This window comes from Pan troglodytes, chromosome 2 (assembly GCF_028858775.2).
Source record: "Pan troglodytes isolate AG18354 chromosome 2, NHGRI_mPanTro3-v2.0_pri, whole genome shotgun sequence".
NCBI lineage: Eukaryota > Metazoa > Chordata > Mammalia > Primates > Hominidae > Pan > Pan troglodytes.
The window spans coordinates 145952555-145976989 of record NC_086015.1 but is presented as its reverse complement, the minus strand read 5'-3'; the positions used below and the strand labels follow the sequence as shown (position 1 = coordinate 145976989).

At 36.0% G+C, this 24435-nt stretch overlaps 1 protein-coding gene across 8 annotated transcripts in view; it reads right to left on the bottom strand.

Annotated features, from left to right (window-relative positions):
* TRPC1 (transient receptor potential cation channel subfamily C member 1) overlaps window positions 1–24435 on the bottom strand; it is an 83575-nt gene that overhangs the window by 41113 nt on the left and 18027 nt on the right. For 4 of the 8 annotated variants that reach the window (XM_003950208.6, XM_016942103.4, XM_054681135.2 and 1 more), the window contains 2 exons: window positions 22884–22985; window positions 17993–18195 (listed from right to left, as the gene is read on the bottom strand). In XM_003950208.6, the coding sequence (XP_003950257.2) occupies window positions 17993–18195; window positions 22884–22985 (305 nt within the window). The remainder of the gene's footprint in view (window positions 1–17992; window positions 18196–22883; window positions 22986–24435) is intronic. The other 4 variants (XM_003310031.7, XM_054681134.2, XM_009446599.5 and 1 more) reach the window with 1 other exon arrangement.

Below are 24435 nucleotides of genomic sequence, written 5' to 3'. Positions count from 1 at the left end.
CCAGGAGGATGAGGCAGGAAGATGGCTTGAACCCAGGATGTGGAAGTTGCAGTGAGCTGAGATCGCAACACTACACTCCAGTCTGGGTGACACAGTGAGACTCCATCTCAAAAAAAAAGAAAAAAAAAAAAAAAAGATGTAGGCTGGGAGGCTAGGCCAGTCTCTTTTCACATTTTTCTGCCTGCTTATATTCTAGCCACACTGGCAGCTTATTAGATTGTGCCCACCCAGATTAAGGGTGGGTCTGCCTTTCCCAGTCCACTGACTCAAATGTTAATCTCCTTTGGCAACACCCTCACAGACATACCCAGGATCAATACTTTGTACCCTTCAATCCAATCAAGTTGACATTCAGTATTAACCATCACATAGTAATTGATTTTAAAACTTACTATAAAGCGATAGTAATCAGTACAGAGTTATATTGATGTAAATATAGACACATAAGCGTTCCTTTTTCTCCATAACCTTGCCAGCATCTGTTTTTTTTTTTTTTTACTTCTTAATAGACATTCTGACTGGTATGAGATGGTATCTCATTGTAGATTTGATTTGCATTTCCCTAATGATCAGTGATATTGAGCCTTTTTTTCATATGCTTTTTGGCCACATGTATGTCTTCTTTTGAAAAGTGTTCATGTCCTTTGCCCACTTTTTAATGGGGTTATTTAAGTTCTTTATAGGTTGTGGATATTAGGTCTTTGTCAGATGCATACTTTGCAGATATTTTCTCTCATTCTATAGATCATCTGTTTATTCCCTTTATAGTTTCTTTTGTTGTGTAGAAGCTCTTCAGTTTAATTAGGTCCCACTTGTCAATTTTTGTTTTTGTTGAAATTACTTTTGAGGACTTTAATCCACCTTGAGTTAATTTTTTTATATGGTGATAGGTAGGGGTCCAGTTTCATTCTTCTGCATCTGGATAGCCAGTTATTCCAAGACTATTTGTTGAACAGGAAGCCTTTTTCCTCATTGCTTATTTTTGTTTACTTTGTCAAAGATCACATGGTGGGGGTGCAGCTTTATTTCTGGATTCTCTATTCTGTTCCATCGGTCTATATGTCTGTTTTTGTGTTGTACCATGTTGTTTTGGTTACAGTAGCCTTGTGGTATAGTTTGAAGTCAGGTAATGTGATGACTCTGACTTTGTTCTTTTTGCTTAAGATTGCTTTAACTTTTCAGTTCTTTTTTGGTTCCATATGAATTTTAAAATAGTTTTTTCTAAGTCTTTGAAAAATGATGTTGGTAGTTTGACGAGAATAGCATTGAATCTGTACATTGCTTTGGGTAGTATGGCCATTTTAACACTATTAATTCTTCCTATCCATGAGCATGGACTGTTTCTCCATTTGTTTGTATTGTCTCTGATTTTCTTCAGTAATGTTTTGTAGTTCTCATTGTAGAGATTTTTTTTACCTCCTGAGTTAGCTGTATTCTTACATATTTTATTCTTTTTGCAGCTATTGTAAATGGGACTGCATTCTTGATTTGGCCCTCAGCTTGAACAATGTTGATGTATAGAAATTCTGCTTGAAGATCAGCTGTTTGAAAATACACATTCAGCGGAGAAAAAAGACAAAAGAACAAAAAGGAACAAAGACTGCCTATAAGATATAAAAGAGTACCTCAAAAGACCAAATGTAAGAATTCCTGTGTTTAAGAGGGAGCAGAGCAAGAACAAGGGATAAATAACTTATTCAAAGAAATAACAACAGAAAACTTTCCAAAACTTGAGAAAGATATAAATATCCACGTACAGGAAGGTCTTAGACCACCAAACAGATTCAATCTATACAAGACATATAATAATCAAACTCACAAAAGTCAATGACAAAGAGAATACCCTAAAATCAGCTACAGAAAAGAAGCAAATAACATATAAAGATGCCCCAATTCATCTGGAAACAGACTTCTCAATGAAACCATGCAGGCAGAAGGGAGTGGAATGGCATTTTCAAAGTGCCCAAAGGGAAAAAAAAGCCCTGCCATCCAAGTGTTTTGTATCCAGAAAAAATTGTTATTTAAATAAGAAGTAGAGATAAAGTCTTTCCCAGACAAATGAAAGCTGAGACAATTCATCACTACCAGACCCACCTTGCAAAAAATGCTAAATGGAGTTCTTCAATCTGGAAGAAAATACAAAATACCAGTGTGCAAAGAAAAAATGTTCAACGTATAAAAACCATTGGTAAAATTAAGTATACAGACAAACACAGAATAATCTATTACTGTATCTGTGGTGTACAATCCATTCATATCTCTAGTGTGAAGCCTCCAAGACAAGTTTATCAAAAACACTAATAACTATAGCAACCTGTTAAGAAATAGGTAATATAAAAATATATCAGTTGACAACTAAAAGTGAAAATGTTGGGAGAAGAAGCTAAAGTGTAGAATTTTTTTTTGACTTTGTTTCCATTCTTTTGTCTGTGATCTAAAATAAGTGTCATCTCTTTAAAATAATTTGTTTTATATATATATATATATATATATATATATATATATTTCTTTTTTTGAGACGGAGTCTCGCTCTATTGCCCAGGCTGGACTGCAATAAATTGTCATATTTATAAGATGTTTTTTGCAAGAATCATGGTAATGATAGTATGAAACCTATAATATATTCACTAAAAATAAACATCAATAAATTAAAATATACTACCAGAGATAATCACTTAACTACAAAGGAAGACAATAAGAAACAAAAAAAGGAAAAGAGAATTCTCAAAACAAGGAGAAAACAAGCAATAAAATGGTTGCAGTAAGTCCATACTTATTTATAATCACACTGAATGTAAATGGTCTCAATTGTCCAATTAAGAAGCATAGTGTGGCTTAATGGATAAAGAAATAAGACCCAACTATATGCTGCCTTCAAGGAATCCATTTCACTTATAAAGATACACATAGACTGAGACTGAAAGATATTCCATGTAACTGAAAACTAAAAAAGATCAGGAGTATCTATACTTATATCAGATAAAATAGACTACAAATCAAAGACTAAAAAAAGACAAAGAGGGTCACTATATAATGATAAAGGTGGCAATTCAGCAAGAAGATATAACAATTATGAATATCTATGAACCCAACACTGGAGCCCCCAAGTATATAAAGTTAATGCTTGCTTTATATACATGAGGGCTCCAGTGTTAGTTCATAGATAAACTACAATACAATAATAGTAGGGGACTTTAACATGCCACTCTAGTAATAGACAAATCATCTAGACAGAAAATCAACAAAGAAAGAGTAAAATTAAACTACGCACTAGATCTAATAGGCCTAACTGACATTTATAGAACATTTCACCCTATTGCTACAGAATATACATTCTTTTCACCAGCACATGAAACATTTTCCAGAACAGACCATATCTTAGGCTACAAAACAAGTCTATAAACAAATTCAGAAAAATACAAATCACAAGTATCTTTTCTGACCATATGGAATAAAACTAGAAATCAATAATAAAAGGAATTTGGAAAATACACAGACACATGGAAATTAAGTAACATGCTCTTCAATCACCAATGGGTCAATGAAGAAATTAAGAAGAAAACTTAAAAATTTATTGAAACAAATGATCATGGGAATATAACATACCAAAATCTATGAGACAGAGCAAAAGTAGTACTGAGAGGGAAGGTTATAGCAATAAATTCCCATATTAGAAAAGTAGAAAGAGTTCAAATAATCTAATGATGCACCTTGAAGAACTAGAAAATCAAGAATAGGCTGGGCACGGTGGCTCATGCCTGTAATCCCAGCACTTTGGGAGGCCAAGATAGGAGGATCACTTGAGGTCAGGAGTTTGAGAGCAGTCTGGCCAACATGGTGAAACCCCATTTCTACTAAAAATACAAAAATTAGCCAGGCATGGTGGCAGACACCTGTAGTCCCAGCTACTCGGGAGGCTGAGGTGGGAGAATTGCTTCAACCCGGGAGGTGGAGGTTGCAGTGGCCGAGATCACGCCATTGCACTCCAGCCTGGGTGACAAAGCGAGACTCCGTCAAAAAAAAAAAAAAAAAAAAAATCAAGAATAAACCAAACCCAAAATTAGCAGAAGAAGAGAAATAAAGATCGAAGCAGAAATAAATGAAATTGGAATTTAAAAAAATACAGAAGAGGCCAGGCACGGTGGCTCATAACTGTAATCCTAGCACTTTGGGAGGCCAAGGCAGGCAGATCACTTGAGTCCAGGAGTTCAAGACCAGCCTGGGCAACATGGTGAAACCCCATCTCTACAAAAAATGCAATAATTAGTCAGATGTGGTGGCACGTGCCTATAGTCCCAGCTACTTGAAGGGCTGAGGTGGGAGGATCACTTGAGCATAGGAGGTCAAGGCTGCGGTGAGCTGTGATCACGCCACTGTACTCCAGACTGGGTGACAGAGCGAGACCCTGTCTCAAAAAACCAAAAACAAAAACCACAGAAGATCAATGAAATGAAAAACTGATTTTTTGAAAAGATAAACAAAATCAACAAACCTTAGCTAGACTAAGAAAGAGAGATCCAAATAAAAAAATTAGAAATGAAAAAGGAGATATAACTGAAACCTTAGAAATACAAAGAATCATTAAATAATATTATAAACTACTATATGCAAAACTAATTGAAAAACCTAGAAAAAATGGTTAGATTCCTGGACACAGACAACCTACCATGATTGAGCCATGAAGAAATAGAAAACCTCAACAAACCAATAATAAGTAACAAGATCAAAGCCATAATAAAAAGTTTCCCATCAAAGAAGTGCCCAAGACCTGATGGATTCACTGCTGTATACTACCAAACATTTCAAGAAAACTAATACCAACCTTACTCAAACTATTCAAAAATACTGAAAAGGAGGGAATGCTTCCAAACTCATCCAAAGAGGCCAGCATTACCCTGATACCAAAACCATACAAGGAACCAACAAAAAAAGAAAACTACAGGCCAATACACTTTGATATATTGATATAATATGAACATAGATGCAAAAATCCAGCAAACTGAATTCAACAACACATTAAAAAGATCACTTGTCATGATCAAGTGGGATTCATCCCAGAGATGCAAGGATGATTCAACATATATGTATCAATAGACATGATACATCACATTAACAGAATCAAGAACAAAAACCATATGATTATTTCAATGGATGCCAGAAAAGCATTCCATAAAATTCAACATCCCTTTATAACAACAACAACAACCAAAAAAACCCTCATCAAAACAGGTATAGGAGGGACATACTTCAAAATAATAAAAGCCAACAGGGAAAAATTGAAGGCCGTTCCTCTAAAGACTGGAACAAGATGATGATGCCCACTTTCCCACTATTATTCAACATAATACTGGAAGTCCTGGCCACAGCAATTAAGCAAGACAAAGAGATAAAGAGTATCCAAATTGGAAAGGAAGAAGTCATATTAGCCTTGTTCTCAGATGACATGATCTTACATCAAAAAAACCCTAAATACTCCACCAAAAAACTATTAGAAGTGGTAAAAAAAAATTCAGTAAAGTTGCAGGATACAAAAATCAACATACAAATGTCAATAACATTTATATATGTCAAAGAACAATCTGAAAAAGAAATCAAAAAAGCAATCCCATTTACAATGGTTACAAAAAACAAAACAAAACAAAACAAACTAGGAATCAATCTAACCAAAGAAGTGAAAGATCTAGGCAAGGAAGACCATAAAACTCTGATGAAAAAAATAGAAGAGGTCACCAAAAAATGGAAAGGTATTCCATGCTCACGTACTGGAAGAATTAATGTTGTTAAAATGACAACACTACCCAAAGCAATTTTGAGATTCCATGCAATCCTTATCAAAATACCAACGACATTCTTCAGAGAAATAGAAAAAATAATACTAAACTTTATATGAAACCACAAAAGACTCCAAATAGCAAAGTAATCCTAAGCAAAAAGAACAAAGCTGGAAGCATCACATTACCTGACTTCAAAATACACTACACAGCTATAGTAACCCAAACAGCATGGTACTGGCATAAATATAGACACATAGACCAATGGAACATAATACAGACCCACATATAAGTCCATGCATTTATGACCAACTCATGTTTGACAAAGGTGCCAAGAACATATTTTGGGGGAAGGATAGTCTTTTTAATATATGCTGCTGGGAAAGCTGGATTAACTATGTGGAAGAATGAAATGAAACTAGACCCCAATCTCTCACAATACACAAAAATTAAATCAAAACTGATTAAAAACTTAAATATACGACCTCAAATTAAACATTGGGGAAACTCTTCAGGACACTGGTCTGGGCAAATTTTTTTTTGTGTGTAAGGCCTCAAAAGCACAGACAAGGCTGGGCACAGTGGCTCACGCCTGTAATCCCAACACTTTGGGAGGCCGAGGTGGGTGGATCATGAGGTCAGGAGATCGAGACCATCCTGGCTAACACAGCGAAACCCCATCTCTACTAAAAAAATACAAAAAAATTAGCCGGGCATGGAGGCTGGGGCAGGAGAATGGCATGAACCCAGGAGGCGGAGCTTGCAGTGAGCCGAGATTGCGCCACTGCACTCCAGCCTGGGCAACAGAGCAAGACTCCCTTCCTTACACCTTATACAAAAATTAATTCAAGATGGATTTAAAGACTTAAATGTTAGAACTAAAACCATAAAAACCCTAGAAGAAAACCTAGGCAATACCATTCAGGACATAGGCATGGGCAGGGACTTCATGACTAAAACACCAAAAGCAACGGCAACAAAAGCCAAAATTGACAAATGGGATCTAATTAAACTAAAGAACTTCTGCACAGCAAAAGAAACTACAATCTACAGAATGGGAAAAGTGAAAAGGCAACCTACAGAATGGGAGAAAATTTTTACAATCTACCCATCTGACAAAGGGCTAATATCCAGAATCTACAAAGAACTTAAACAAATTTACAAGAAAAAATCAAACAACCCCATCAAAAAGTGGGCAAAGGATATGAACAGACACTTCTCAAAAGAAGACATTTATGCACCCAACAGACACATGAAAAATTGCTCATCATGACTGGTCATCAGAGAAATGCAAATCAAAACCACAGTAAGATACCATCTCACACCAGTTAGAATGGCGATCATTAAAAAGTCAGGAAACAACAGATGCTGGAGAGGATGTAGAGAAATAGGAATACTTTTACACTGTTGGTGGGACTGTAAACTAGTTCAACCATTGTGAAAGACAGTGTGGTGATTTCTCAAGGATCTAGAACTAGAAATACCATTTGACCCAGCCATCCCATTACTGGGTATATACCCAAAGGATTATAAAACATGCTGCTATAAAGACACATGCACACTTATGTTTATTGTGGCATTATTCACAATAGCAAAGACTTGGAACCAACCCAGATGTCCATCAATAATAGACTGGATAAAGAAAATGTGGCACATATACACCATGGAATACTATGCAGCCATAAAAAAGGATGAGTTCATGTCCTTTGTAGGGACATGGATGAAGCTGGAAACCATCATTCTGAGCAAACTATCGCAAGGACAGAAAACCAAACACTGCATGTTCTCACTCATTGGTGGGAATTGAACAATGAGAACACTTGGACACAAGGTGGGGAACATCACACACCAGGGCCTATTGTGGGGTGGGGGATGGGGGAGGGATAGCATTAGAGATATACCTAATGTAAATGACAAGTTAACGGGTGCAGCACACCAACATGGCACATGTATACCTATGTAACAAACCTGCACGACATGCACATGTACCCTAGAACTTAAAGTATAATTGAAAAAAAAGAAAAAAAAAGTACAGACAACCAAAGCAAAAATAGACAATTGAGATTACAGTAAGCTAAAACACTTCCACAAAACAAACAAAAGAGCCAACTCATAGAATGGGAGACTATATTTGCAAACTATCCATCTGACAAGAGATTAATAACCAGAATATGTAAGGAGCTCAAACAACTCAAAAGCAAAAAACCAAAAATAAATAATCTGATTTTACAATGGGCAAAAGATCTGAATGGATATTTCTTAAAAGAAAACATACAAATGACCAACAAGTATATGAAAAAATGTTCAACATCACAAATCACCAGAGAAATGCAAATCAAAATCACAATGCAGTATCATCACACTCCAGTTAAAATAGTTTGTATCAGAATGGCACACAATAACAAATGCAAGCAAAGATGTGGACAAAGGGGAACTCTCACACACTATTGCTGGAAATGTAAATAATTATAGCCACTATGGAGAACAGTATGGAGGTTCTTCAAAAAACTAAAAATAGAACTACCAGAGAACAGTATGGAGGTTCTTCAAAAAACTAAAAATAGAACTACCATATGAGGGTGGTGGGGGTGTTAGGAGAAGGTGGGGATGGTTAATGAGTACAAAAAAAAATAGAAAGAATAAGACCTAGTGTTTGATAGCACAATAAGGTGACTATAGTCCATAATTTAACTGTACATTTATTATTGTACATTATAAAAGAGTATAACTGGATTGTTTGCAACACAAAGGATAAATGCTTGAGGGGATGGATACCCCATTTTCCATGACATGAGTATTACACTATTGCATGCCAGTATCAAAATATCCCATGTACCCAATAAATACATATATGTACTATGTACCCACAAAAAAATTTTTTTTTAATTATTATACTTTAAGTTCTGGGCTACATGTGCAGAACGTGCAGATTTGTTACATAGGTATACATGTGCCATGGTGGTTTGCTGCACCAATCAACCTGTCATCTAGGTTTTAAGCCCCGCATGCATTAGGTATTTGCCCTAATGCTATCCCTCCCCTTGCCCCCCATCCCCCAAGAGGCCCCGGTGTGTGATGTTCCCCTGTGTCCATGTGTTCTTATTGTTCAACTCCCACTTATGAGTGAGAACATGTGGTGTTTGGTTTTCTGTTCCTGTGTTAGTTTGCTGAGAATGATGGTTTCCAGCTTCATCCATGTCCCCACAAAGGACATGAATTCATGTATACATGCCTAGTATTCCAGGGTATATATGTGCCACATTTTCTTTATCCAGTCTATCACTGGTGGGCATTTGGGTTGGGTCCTAGTCTTTGCTATTGTGAATAGTGCCGCAATAAACATATGTGTGCATGTGTCTTTATAGAATGATTTATAATCCTTTGGGATTATTTTAAACATAATTTTTTTTAAAAAAAAGAACTACCATATGATCCAGCAATTCCACTATTAGATACATATATATATATCCAAAAGAAAGGAAATCAATATAGCCAAGAAACATCTGCATTCCCATGTTTATTGCAGCATTGTACACAATAGTCAAGATATGGACTCAACCTAAGTACCCATCAATGGATGAATGGATTTTAAAAACATGGTTTATATACATAATGGAATATTATTCAGCCATTGAAAAGAATGAAATCCTGTAATTTGCAGCAACATGGATGGAACCTGAGGCCATTATGCTAAGTGATATAAGCCAAGCACAGAAAGACAACTTTCACATGTATTTGGTAGCTAAAACAGTAGATCTCATGAAGATAGAGTAGACTGGTGGCTACCAGAGGCCAGGAAAGAATGGGATGTATGAAGGGGAAAGAAAATAATATTCATGTATTTATTACCACTGAACTGTACACTTAAAAATGGCAAAGATGGTAAATTATAGACATATATTTTACCTCAACAAGAAATAAAAAAATTTTTAAAACCACAGTAAGAAACCACTACACTTCTGCTAAAATGACTAAGAAAAAAGACCAGCAATATCAAGTTTCAATAAGTATGTGGCAGAATTAGAACCATCATACCAGGGCCTGGTGCAGTGGCTCATGCCTGTAGTCCCAGCACTTTGGGAGGCCGAGGCAGGCAGATCACGAGGTCAGGAGATCAAGACCATCCTGGCTAACACGGTGAAACCCCGTCTCTACTAAAAATACAAAAAATTAGCCGGGCGTGGTGGTGGGCGCCTGTAGTCCCAGCTGCTCGGGAGGCTGAGGTAGCAGAATGGCGTGAACCCGGGAGGCGGAGCTTGCAGTGAGCTGAAATCGCGCCACTGCACTCCAGCCTGGGCAACAGAGCGAGACTCTGTCTCAAAAAAAAAAAAAAAAAAAGAACCATCATACCTTACCAGTAAAAATGTTAAACTGTTTCCAACCACTTTGGAGAACAGTTTGACAACTACTTAAAAAGTTAACACACCCAGAAATTCCATTCCTAGGTGTCTACCCAACAAAAATAAAAACATGTCCGCACAAAGACTTGTAAGTGATTGTTCACTGCCAAAAACTGGAAACAACTCAAATGTTGAGCAGCTAGTGAACAGATAAATAAAAGGTGGTACTATAACCATACAATGGAATACTGCTCAACAATTTTTAAAATGAATTACTGACATATGAAACAATATGGATGGACCTCAAAAATATTATGGTAAGTAAAAGAAAGCCAGAGACATAAGTCAAGATATTTTATGATTCCATTTATATGAAATTTCTAGTAAAGAAAAGACTACAAAAATAGAAAAACTGGTGGTTGCATGGAGCTGGGGATGGAAACAAGGATTGACCATGAATGAACAGGCAAGAGAGAACTTTTTCCAATGATAGAAATGTTAGAATATTAGATTATGGTAATAGTTACACATTTTAAACTACTGCAAATCATCCATTTCCACACTGTAAAAAAAGCCTTTTTTGAGGCCCTATGGAGTAAGGTGATTATGATCTGTGTAACATTCTGGGGTTTTGGTTTCACCCACACCAATATAAGAATATGGAAATATGTAATTCCCTATGTCCAAAGTACTTTTAAAACACTAATTTCATATGGTTCAACCTAAATATGTGGGCAACTATAAAAAGAACTGGAGTAAATGAGGCAAGATTAGTAAGGCAGGCAAACAATAAAAAAAGGAAAGGAAACATGAATGGAATTCTGTATAGGCAGAAATTGGGAGAGGGGATTTCTAACATGTAACTAAGCCATTGATGAGACTAGTTTCCAATCTAACACTGTAGCGAAGAGTCACATTTCTTTCTTTCTTTTTTAGATGGAGTTTTGCTCTTGTCACCCAGGCTGGAGTGCAATGGTGCAATCTTGACTCACCGCAACCTCTGCCTCCCAGGTTTAAGTGATTCTCCTGCCTCAGCCTCCCAAGTAGCTGGGATTACAGGTGCCTGCCACCACACCCGGCTAATATTTTTGTATTTGTAGTAGAGATGGGTTTTCACCATGTTGGCCAGGCTGGTCTCGAACTCCTGACCTCAGGTGATCCACCTGCCTCAGCCTCCCAAAGTGCTGGCATTACAGGCATGAGCCACTGCGCCCAGCAAGACTCAACATTTCTAACCAATGGTAATGTTAACCATTAAGGAACATGTGTAGAATACCAAACTAGTAACAGTGGTTAGCTCTAGAAATGAAAAGAAAAATTGGGATTGAAAATTGGGATTGAACAATACTTCCCTTTAGAGATTCTGGCAATATGGAAGCATAATGTCACAATACCTGAATCTTACAGGCTATATTATTCATTCATTCTCATATCAAAATCACCCTTTTTGGAGATTCATACCATTCAGTTATTCCAATACTCCCTCATCTACATCACTGTCATTTCCTACTTCCGTGTCACTCTTGTATATTCATTGAGGACTGTGGCACTAAGCTGTCTCTCTCCCAAGCCATTTTCCTGCCACTATGCCAGAAGAATTCCATATTCCTAACATGACCCCAGCCAACATCCTACTCTCTTGGTAGATACTGAGCCAAGTTTTACAAATTCATTTGCCTTCAGGGGTGATGTTGGTAATAATATGAATAAAGCTGAGTGTACATAGGGCTTACTGGCATTCAAATTCAAAATTATAAAAAACACTATGCAAGTTAAACAAAGCTCTTCTGCAAATTAAATTTTTGTTTTTTATTTTTTTTTTATTATACTTTTAAGTTTTAGGGTACATGTGCACAATGTGCAGGTTTGTTACATATGTATACATGTGCCATGTTGGTGTGCTGCATCCATTAACTCGTCATTTTTTTTATTATACTTTATGCAAATTAAATTTAACTGGCAATCCATTTCTTTGCTATCTTTCCCAATTCCGGTGTTTCTCAAGTTTTTTTAAATTTTTGTCTTCCACTAATAGATAATAAATAAAGACTCCTTCTTTAAAGTTATTTGAAGTTTCAAAATACATCAAATATTGAGACTAAAACCAAATCACAGCTATTATATTACTGAAAATGTTTTTCTAAACTACAATGGTTTACTACTCTTCCCTGGCCCATTAGGAAATATTACCCTGAAACTACACCATCTCTAAAATTTAAAAAACAATTGTCTCTCTCTTTTTTTTTTTTTTGAGACGGAGTCTCGCTCTGTCACTTAGGCTAGGGTAGAGTGTGGTGGTGCAATCACAGCTTACTGTAGCCTCAACCTCCTGGGCACAGGTAATCCTCCCACCTCAGCCTCCTGCATAGCTGGGACCACAGGTACAAGTCACCTCATCTGGCTATTTTTGTAAAGACAAGGTCTAGCCATATGGCCCAGGATGGTCTGGAATTCCTGGACTCAAGTGATTCACCCGCCTTGGCCTCCCAAAATGCTAGGATTATAGGCGTGAACCACCATGTCCAGCCATCTCACTTTCTTATTGCCAGTATATTGGCTCTTCAAATTCTGAGAAACCTTGCTATTTCTCTTTTTACTAAGTTTTTTTTTTTTTTTTTGAGGCAGAGTCTCAGCTCACTGTGACCTCCACCTCCCAGGTTCAAGCGATTCTCCTGCCTCAGCCTCCCGAGTAGCTGGGACTACAGGTGCATGCCACCACGCCCAGCTAATTTTTGTACTGTTAGTAGAGACGAGGTTTCACCAAGTTGGCCAGGCTGGTCTCGAACTCTTGACCTCAGGTGATCGGCCTGCCTCGGCCTCCAAAGTGCTAGAATTACAGGCGTGAGCCACTGCGCCCGGTCTCTTTTTACTAATTTTGTTAACCTCCTTTTCTTCTGCAGTTCTACTTAGCAATTCCCAGAAATTACTTAAGTCAGGGGTCCTTGCCATTTCGTACAAATGTTTTCTCAAAGATCATTAACAAACTCTCTCAAACTCTACTGTTAATGTTCCAAACCATTTGCAGTTTCCAAATAAACAAATCACATGCTGTACCTTCTGCCTAAAATACCTTTCAATTTTTAACTCTTACTCATACTAAAAGATCTATGTCAAGTCATAGCTCCCCTAAAAGCCTTCAAACAAGTTTGTCCCCCAACCTCAAACCAAGCCAGGTAAAGTGTTTTCTCTAGCTTCAACCTCTAAGACCCCGCTGCTTCAACTACACACTTATTTAACAAGCATATAATTTGAAAAATATTTACACTTAATTGTAGGGAAAAGAAAGAGAGATCAGACTGTCACTGTGTCTATGCAGAAAGGAAAGACATAAGAGACTCCATTTTGAAAAAGACCTGTACTTTAAACAATTGCTTTGCTGAGATGTTGTTAATTTGTAGCTTTGCCCCAGCCACTCTGACCCAGCCACTTTGACCCAACTTGGAGCTCACAAAAACATGTGTTGTATAAAATCAAGGTTTAAGGGACCTAGGGCTGTGCAGGACGTGCCTTGTTAACAAAATATTTACAAGCAGTATACTTGGTAAAGGTCATTGCCATTCTCTAGTCTCAATAAACCAGGGGCACAATGCACTGTGGAAAGCCGCAGGGACCTCTGCCCTTGAAAGCAGGGTATTGTCCAAGGTTTCTCCCCATGTGATAGTCTGAAATATGGCCTCGTGGGATGAGAAAGACCTGACTGTCCCCCAGCCCGACACCCGTAAAGGGTCTGTGCTGAGGTGGATTAGTAAAAGAGGAAAGCCTCTTGCAGTTGAGATGGAGGAAGGCCACTGTCTCCTGCTTGCCCCTGGGAACTGAATGTCTCGGTGTAAAACCCGATTGTACATTTGTTCAACTCTGAGATAGGAGAAAAGCTGCCCTGTGGCGGGAGAGGAGACATGTTTGCAGTAATATTGCCTTGTTATTCTTTACTCCACTGAGATGTTTGGGTGGAGAGAAACATAAATCTGGCCTACGTGCACGTCCAGGCATAGTACTTTCCCTTGAACTTAATCATGATATAGATTCTTTTGCTCACATGTATTTTGTTGACCTTCTCCTTATTATCACCCTGCTCTCCTACTACATTCCTTTTTGCTGAAATAATGAAAATAATAATCAATAAAAACTGAGGGAACTCAGAGGCCGGTGCCGGTGCAGGTCCTTGGTGTGCTGAGTGCCAGTCCCCTGGACCCACTGTTGTTTCTTTATACTTTGTCTCTGTGTCTTATTTCTTTTCTCCGTCTCTCATCCCACCCGACTAGAAATACCCACAGGTGTGGAGGGGCAGGCCACCCCTTCACTTAATACTAATAAAGGATTTTAAAACTGGAAAAAGCCTTAAAGATAATTTCTGCTTGTCATTTTATAAACTAGTCATTTTAAAACTAAAAAGTTAAGTGATGTAGCCATCGCTATCAACCAGATCTTATCAAAGAGAAACACAGATCTCTTTGTAAAATAGACTTGAAAATAGAAAAAATTTCCAGGTAAACCTCTGCAAATAAACATCAGATTGATTCCCAGGAGACTTTCCCAAATTAGAGATCTGTCACTATCTCAAATCCATCAAAGGTTTGTTCTTAAGGTGAGGAAAGAGTGAGGGTGGATGGTTTACAGCCTTAAAGTCTATTTCATATACTGTTTAACCAATCCTTAACCTAAAAATAGTTTGTCACCAGGCTGCCTGGGACTTCCAGATGATATTCTCCACAGTAGATATTATATTTGATACTATTTCAACTATATTTAATTACCATTTACATACACACACACAGTCATGCATTGTGTAACAGGAATATATTCTGAGAAATGTGTTGTTAGACAACTTCATCATTTCGCGAACATCATTAACTGAATTTACACAAACCTAGTTGACATAGCCCATTAAATACCTAGGCTATATGGTATAGCCTACTGCTCCTAGGCTACAAAACTGTATAGCATGTTACTATGCTAAATACTGTAGGTAACTGTAACACAATAGTAAATATTTGCATATCTAAACATAGAAAAGGTACAGTAAAAATACAGCATAAAATATTAAAAAATGGTATACCTGTACAGGGCATTTACCATCAACGGCTTGCAGAATTGGAAGTTGCCCTGGGTGAGGTAGTGAGTGGGTGGTAAGTGAATGTGAAGGCCTAGAACATTACTGTACTACTACAGGCTTTATAATAACTATACACTTAGGCTACCCTAAATGTATATTTTTAAAGTTTCTTTAATACTAAATTAAACCTAGCTCACAGTAATTTTTTTATTTTGTAAACTTTAAATTTTAACTTTTTTACCATTTTGGAATAACAGCTTAAAACACAAACACATACAGCTGTACAAAATATTATTTCTTCATATCTTTATTCTATAAGCTTTTTACTATTGTTAATTTTTTAAAATTTTACTTTTAAGTTCTGGGATACATGTGCAGAATGGCAGGTTTGTTACATAGGTATACACGTGCCATGGTGGTTTGTTCTCATTGTTCAACTCCCACTTATGAGTGAGACATGCAGTGTTTGGTTTTTCATTCCTGTGTTAGTTCACTGAGAATGACGGTTTCCAGTTTCATCCATGTCCCTGCAAAGGACATGAACTCATCCTTTTTTATGGCTGCATAGTAGTCCATGGTGTATTCTTGCCACATTTTCTTTATCCAGTCTATCATTGGTGGGCATTTGGGTTGGTTCCTACTCTGTGCTATTGTGAATAGCGCTGCAATAAACATACGTGTGCATGTGTCTTTATAGTAAAATGATTTATAATCCTTTGGGTATATACCCAGTAATGGGATTGTTGGGTCAAATGGTATTTCTGGTTCTAGATCCTTGAGGAATCACCACACTGTCTTCCACAATGGTTGAACTAATTTGCACTCCCACCAACAGTGTAAAAGCATTTCTATTTCTCCACATCCTCTCCAGAATCTGCTGTTTCCTGACTTTTTAATGATCACCATTCTAACTGGCATGAGATGGTATCTCACTGTGGTTTTGATTTGGATTTCTCTAATGACCAGTGATTATGAGCTTTTTTTCATGTTTGTTGGCCGAATAAATGTCTTCTTTTGACAAGTGTCTGTTCATATGCTTCACCCACTTTTTGATGGGGTTGTTTTTTTCTCGTAAATTTAAGTTCCTTGTAGATTCTGGATATTAGCCCTTTGTCAGATGGATAGACAGCAAAAATTTTCTCCCATTCTGTAGTTTGCCTGTTCACTCTGATGATAGTTTCTTTTGCTGTGCAGAAGCTCTTTAGTTTAATTAGATCCCATTTGTCAATTTTGGCTTTTGCTGCCATTGCTTTTGGTGTTTTAGTCATGAAGTCTTTGCCCATGCCTATGTCCTGAATGGTATTGCCTAGGTATTCTTCTAGGGTTTTCATGGTTTTAAGTCTTACATTTAAGTCTTTAATCCATCTTGAGTTAATTTTTGTATAAGGTGTAAGGAAGGGGTCCAGTTTCAGTTTCCTGCATATGGCTAGCCAGTTTTCCCAACATATTTATTAAATAGGGAATCCTTTCCCCATTGCTTGCTTTTGTCAGGTTTGTCAAAGATCAGATGGTTGTAGATGTGTGGCATTATTTCTGAGGCCTCTGTTCTGTTCCATTGGTCTATATATCTGTTTTGGTAACATTACCATGCCGTTTTGGTTATTGTAGCCTTGTAGTATAGTTTGAAGTCAGGTAGCGTGATGCCTCCAGCTTTGTTCTTTGTAAAATTTTTTATTAACTTTTTTCTTTTTAGACTATTTTATTAAAAATTAAGACACAAACATACACATTAGTTTAGGCCTAGGATGATCAATATCACCGTCTTCCACCTCCATATCCTGTCCCACTGGAAGGTCTTCAGGGGTAATAACATGCATGGAGCTGTCATCTATGAATACAATGCCTTCTTTTGGAATACTTCCTGAAAGAACTGCCTGAGGCTGTTTTAGTTAACTATTTTTTTATAAGTAGAAGGAATACACACTAACATAATGATAAAAATATAGTAAATATATAAACCAGTAACAGTCATTATTATCAAGTATTATGTACTGTATAAAATTATATGTGCTCTACTTTTTTTAAATGACTGGCAGCACAGTAGGGTTTGTTTACACCAGCATCACCACAAACGTGAGTAATGCGTTGCACTATGATGTGACCACAGCAATGACATCAGTAGGCGATAGGAATTTTTCAGCTCCATTTTAATCTTACAGGACCGATGTCATATATGTGAAGTTTTTGAACCAAAATGTCATGTAGCACATGACTGTATGTATAAATGTTTCTGCTGAAAATCAGATTCTCAAATCTAGTCCAGCACCATGTATCTTATACAGCATGCCCACGTGTGATCTTGCTCAACCTGTGACAGGGTATTTTCTTGGTCAATCAATCCTCAGTTGTTCTTAACATTTTTAATTGAAGAAACAGGAAGAGATGATCAATAAGAAAGAGAAAAAGACTTGAACATTGTGTGAGAGGGGAAGATAGAGGCATAAAAGGTCAATACTTAGTTAGACAGAAAATAGTTTGGATTTCTTTATAAATGAGATAGGAGGTGGTATCTCCACTCCTTCCACGACTTGGAACTTCTCTTGGATTAATAAACTCTGCCTCTAAAAAGCAAATAGTGCCCCTGCCAGCAGGAGTATGAGATAACTTCATTCATAATTTGAAGGATTTTTGCAATTATTCAGCATTTGGTGAACACTTCTTAAAAATGCAGAATGCATTATATAAAACAAAAGAGCTACAAGTTTGGCTTTCGTAAGTCACCCCAGCATCACATTTCTTAAAAGCTGCATAGAAAGAATACCAATTTTAAAAATCAACATTGTTGATATATATCACACATCTATTTATCAAAAGTTTAATGTTCTAACCTGGAATGCCGGAGGCTATCCTTTTTGTTTTTTGCAGAACACAATGTGCATTCACAGCCAACTGCATGGGGCTTGGGTAGAGATACATCCTGTTTTAAGAGCATTGTAAGAATTTCATAGTTGTTACGATGAGCAGCTAAAATGACAGGCGCAACATCCATAGTTGTTGAATACTCAGGATTCTGAATTCGTTCCATTAGTTTCTGAAAAATATTTATATAAATGTCCAAAGTTATTATTTGTGACTTCAAAAAATATATTTATCTGAAGAATGAAATGAAAAAATAGGAAGGCACAAAGAACTTAAGAATTATTTAAGGAATATGTTAAACATTTTGCTTGGACTAAATTTTTCTTTGAAACCTCAAAACTTAACTCTAATTAATAAATGCAGTGTAATCATAACAGACAAAATCTTCAATAGGTAACATTCATTTAACTAGAGGTCTGTTTTTTCCAACAAAGAAGTGAGAATATCTAGAGAAATATCTTAGGGAAAAGTGTTTAATTTTCACAAGATTATAGAATCATGCCTGACAAAAATAAAGAAGAATGTTAGAAAAATATATTAGAAAAATAAAAATGCTAAAAAAAATAGGGAGAATATTAACATGTGAGAAAAACTAAGAATTTCACCTCTATGGCAAACCTTATCACATTGACAGCAATGCAGCTACTTGAAAAGGGCAATAGGAAGCACTCTTCATTTTGTATAATTTTCTACACATTTTCAATCATTACATATACTACTTCCTACTATAAACGCCAAAAAATTAACAATAATGCTAGTATTTAATGAGTTCTGGAACTGTTAGGCACTTTACATTTATCATCTCATTTAATTGCCACAGTAGCCTGCAAAACCAAGCATTATAATCCCCACGAAGAAACTGAGGCTCAGAGAAGTTAATGTGCCTGAGCCACAAACAGGATGGCTGGGTGCTGATCAGAATCCAGGTTTGTATTACTCTAGAGCTGGAGCTCCTTCCACTACAGGAGTCCATGGGTGTGGTAAGAGCATGAAATGAGGAAAATACCATTAGTAATTAAAGAACCAGGCTTAAATAAAAAGGTTGACTATTTTATAACTATCATATTTTCTTTCTAATACTTACTTTTTTTTGCAATATTATAAAAGTAGTGTATATACTTATTATAAAATATCTGAAAATGTAGAAAATCAGAAAGAATTTTAAAAATACCCATATTCCTACTACCCAAAGAACATTTTCCAGTACAGTATTTCATTTTAATCCTTTTTCTACTACACCCCCCTTTTAAGGACATCTTTGGCATAAACAGTAGGTATTCTAAGGACCAATGATTAAACAGTGGTCATTAATATCTCCAAGATCAGGGACCCTTTTAATAATCCATAAAGCAGGATCTTTACATAGCCCAGAATCTTCAGAAAAAAATAATTCATGCACATAATTTTATATGCAATTTAAGGAAGTTCATAGATTCTGTGTTCAAGTATTTTATTTTGCTAATTTACCATAAACATCTTTATGAAAAGAGTGTTTTCCAAATTTAGGATTATCTCATTAACATAAAAGCCCAGCAGCAGAATTATGGGTCTAAAGGCCATGAACAGTTTTTTTTTTTTGGTGGAGTCTCGCTCTTTCGCCCAGGCTGGAGTGCAGTGGCACTATCTTGGCTCACTGAAAGCTCCGCCTCCCGGCCATGAACAGTTTTGAAGCTCTTGAAACATATTGTTAAAGTCCTTTGAATAGTTTAATATTACCAATAATATAAGGAGGTACCCATTTCACACTAAAGTTTTACTCACCCGTCTTAGGCATGATCACTCCCAATTTATAGTAAAAAATACTATCATGAAATTGTAATTTAATTTCCTTTGATCACTGGTAAGTTTTAATATTTTCTGATATACTTATCTGATTTTCCTCCTCTTTTATGACTAATTTGTTTATATACTTATTTATTTATTGAGGACTTCAAATTAATGACTTTATTTAAAATTACAGAGAAACCTAAAACTAGCCCTTTTCCATCTTATCATTGCATTACTGGTTATAAAGAAGAATAAAATATATTTAATCCCTTAAGAGAAAAGTGGTCCTCATGTTTCTTATGAAACATACTTAACTGTATGAAAAACATCACTAGATATACATAAGATTAAAGTTCATAATTCCATTGTTCATAATATAATCTGTATACTATTAAATAAAAAACCTAAATTTGAAAGTCAATTGCCAAAAAGACAATCTGGCAAGCCAAGAATACAGAATGAATTCATTGAAATGCTAAAAGAATATTACCATTACTGAAACGCTAAAAGAAACAATATTTTTCTTCTGCTTATAGCCAGTTTATATTCCCTCAGTTATTTAAAATATATAAAAATATTTAATATTGCCTCTCTAGAAGTAAAAGGGCTATCAAGATATGATCTTGGCTGGGCCTGTAATCCCAGCACTTTGGGAGGCCGAGAAGGGTAGATCACCTTAGGTCAAGAGTTCCAGACCAGACTGGCCAACATGGTGAAACCCCATCTCTATTAAAAATACAAAATTAGCTGGGCATGGTGGGACGTGCCTGTAATCCCAGTTACTCGGGAGGCTGAAGCAGGAGAATCACTTGAACCCGGGAAGTGGAGGTTGCAGTGACCTGAGATCACGCCATTGCACTGCAGCCTGGACAACAAAACAAGAGCGAAACTAAGTCTCAAAAAAATAAAATAAAATAAAATAAAATAAAAGAAGGTATGATCTTGCTGTCATTGAGTGTATTTAAATAAAGGCTGAATAATCTTTATTTGTTAGAGACAGAGTAGAAAGTGTTCTTTTCTTTTTCTTTTTTGTTTTAGAAGAGTTTTGCTCTGTCGCCCAGGCTGGAGTGCAGCGGCTCGATCTCAGCTCACTGCAACCTCCACCTCCAAGGCTCAAGCAATTCTCCTGCCTCAGCCTCCCAAGTAACTGGGATGACAGGTGCACGGCACCACGCTCGGCTAATTTTTCTATTTTTAGTAGAGATGGGGTTTCTCCATATTGGTCAGGCTAGTCTTGAACTCCCAACCTCAGATGTTCCACCCGCCTCGGCCTCCCAAAGGTTATTTTACTAAGTAGGTGAGGGCTGCCAACACTAAGATTTAATCGTTAGTGATAATGGTGATGAATAAAACCAGTCAATGGTTCCGGTACTCAAGCACACTACACCCCACCCTTCCCCCAGGAAAGGAAATGGACTAAAAGGCTAGAAGATGGGACAGGTGTGCCAAAATATAATAATAACTGCAAGATAAGTGGCAGAAAATTGAATGGTATTTTAGATATTTCTGATCCTTTGGATAGGGACTATATTCTTAGCCCTTTGTTCCTTATTCCTGTTGATTTCTTACCACCACTTAAACTAGATGGTACTATCCTCTGGAGAAAGTCACACTTTTGTAATAGTCTGAATGAGTAAGATTTTTCAGTTACTATATAACAAAGTATGCAATTTAGCAGAGCCTCTCACATTTCTCAAACATGGCAGAGAGTCAACAACCAATTTATAATTCTTTCTTAAAACAGTATTTTTCTTCTGCTTATAGCCAGCCTATATTGCCAGCAGTTATTTAAACTGCTTGTTTCACGGTATCGTCACCAATAATGAATGTTATCATGTTTAAAATTTGATTAAAAAACAATAAAATTAGCATTTATTTAGTAGTGACTATCCTCCTAATTACAAAAGCAATAAAGAAAAATAAAGAGTACAAAAAAATCCATAATTTGGTTAGTCAATGAGAGATGATGATTGTTAGGTAACATTTTGTTGCATTTCCACACAGTCCCTTTTCTACGCATATTTTTAACCGTGGTAAGTATTTTAACCATAGTAAGTATTCCACTTACTACGTTATATTTTTCCATGTTCCTAACTATTCTTTTAAAAGTACTGTTTTAATGACTGCATAATATTCCATTGTACATATATGTAATCATTTATATTTCCTATCTTCTATTTTGGAATGTTTAGATTATGTCACATGGGCTTTTAAAAATTACTACAAATAAGATCACAACCAACATTTTTGTCCACATTTCTGACCATTTCCTTGATAAGTTCCCAGAGGAGAAAGCACTAAGTTAAAGCATATGAACATCTTTCTTATGACAGATCCTGCCAAAACACTTTCCAAAATACCTGCCTCACTAGTAGCATGAGACTGTAATACTCCCTTGCTATCAATGATTTTTTTTAAATTTTCAACTTTAATAAGTAAATTTGGTAAGTTTAAAATTAGTATCTTACTGTATTTGATTATCATTAAGATTTAACATTTTGTATTTTCTGCTATTTCTATGTCCTTTTCTAATATGTTTTTCATCAATTTGTCCAATATTAAGATTATTAATTTATGATATATGCTGCAAATATCTTTTGCCAGTTATTCATCTGCTTTCTAAATTTTGTCTGATGTCTGGATTCCAAAAATTTAACTTTTTTAACAGCAAAAACTGTGCCACTGTGATTTCTGTCCATTGCTTTTATGCACATAAAGTCTTTCTACTCACGATCAGTTAAACATTCACCTACATTTTCTTCCAGTTTGTTGGTTTCATTGTTTACATTTAATTCTTATCTATCTGCGAACTAATCTATATTTTCAACATTACCTGCAGAATATTTCAAATGGTAAATACTGGTCCACAGTGACAAAATTATGGAAATATCAACTAAATTTAAAAAGTTTTCCTGAAAGAAATACTAATTATTCCTGCAAGTGTCCACTTACTTTTAATATTTTACAGAGTGAGAAAAAATATCTATTTTTTGAAAAAACAAAATAAATTTGAGGGAAGGAAAAAATGGCAATGGGGCAAGAGATCTATTTTGGTTTAAAAATCCAAATTAATAAATATTTAAGAGTACTAACTACTATAGTTGGTCTTGATGATCGTTTTGGTCGATGATTAAGTAGTATATCAACAGCTCCCACTACTTCAGAGTCGATTGCCACCAAAAGTGCATCTGCAGACTTCAAAAAAAAAAAAAGTTAAAAATGAAAATGGAAGATAAAAAGGTAAACTACTTCTTTTTACTAATTCATAAATAAAACTTTTTAAAAATTTAAACTGTATTATATACAGTAATACAAAATTTTTCAAAAATTTTGACTGTACAAATAGTACATTTGCTTGCCTTAGGAGTACTTCTGTGTACCACAATACACACGTTTCTGTCCTGGTTTCAATGCATGAGTTGGTAAAATAATGAATGTTTCATTGAAGGGATTATTAGCGTAACAGTGCTGATCCATGCAGGATTTAAAGTTGAAAATTTTTTTTCAAGATCCTTACTCTTGAACTGTGGACCAAAAGAATCTTAACAATCCAAATCTATAAAAGAAACTGTCAAGAACTATTACTACAGGTAAAGGATTTTTTTCAGTCTAATGAAAATGATTATCATCAATGCAAACAGGAATATGGGGAGAATATCTAAAGGTGAGAGCCCTCTGTTCTCATTTTTAAAACACATGGCTGACTAAAATGCTACAAATTTGACATTTATGAGCAATTTTATCAAGTATAAGCCACAAATAGTTAGGCTACCAAAGTTCATGGAGACTGGAGGGAGAAATGACTTTATCATTCTGCTCCCAGTCTATAGCTCACTGCGAAGATCCGAAAGAGGAAAAAGTAAGGAGACTCTGAGGAAATGGGGACTTTTCAACTCTGTAACAAAGCCTATAGTCCTACTGGCAACTATAACATCAGGTTTTTGGATTTTTAGGGAAAAATATAAAGGAAGAAGGAAAACATGGGGATAAATAATGATTTAATCTAAGAAAATGCCCTAATTATTTTCAATCTGTACATTTTAACTGCTATAATCATTAATAACTATTTAAATCAATGTTCTTGCTCTTGGAAACAAAACTATATCGATCTTTAATATTCTTTGTAGCTGAAAAGAGTAAAGTTTATATCCACTTTATCTGGATGTAAAAAATAGAACTAAAAGTGGCAGACTTTACTTGAATATCTAAAAATAGGACTATGCACCTCAAAAAAAAGGGTTGGAGTCCTCACTCAACCCTTAGGAATCACCTATGTTTTCCCACAGAAAAACTTCCCACCCAGATGGGAAATTTAACCCATTGCACTATCTCTTAAAACTTTCAGGGTTCATTGAGCTGTGGCCTATGCTTTAAAGTCCTAGCATTATTATTCTGCTTTGCAAACATTTCTCTTCAGATTTTAGCATATTTAATCAGTTGAAGGAAATGAACAAAAAGAATGCTATATCCATTACTATTAAATATTTCATTTATGATTTTTAATTTTTTTTTTTTTTTGAGACAGAGTCTTGCTCTGTCACCCAGGCTGGAGTGCAGTGGCACAATCTTGGCTCACTGCAACCTCCGCCTCCCAGGTTCAAGGGATTCTCCTGCCTCAGCCTCCCGAGTAGCTGGGACTACAGGT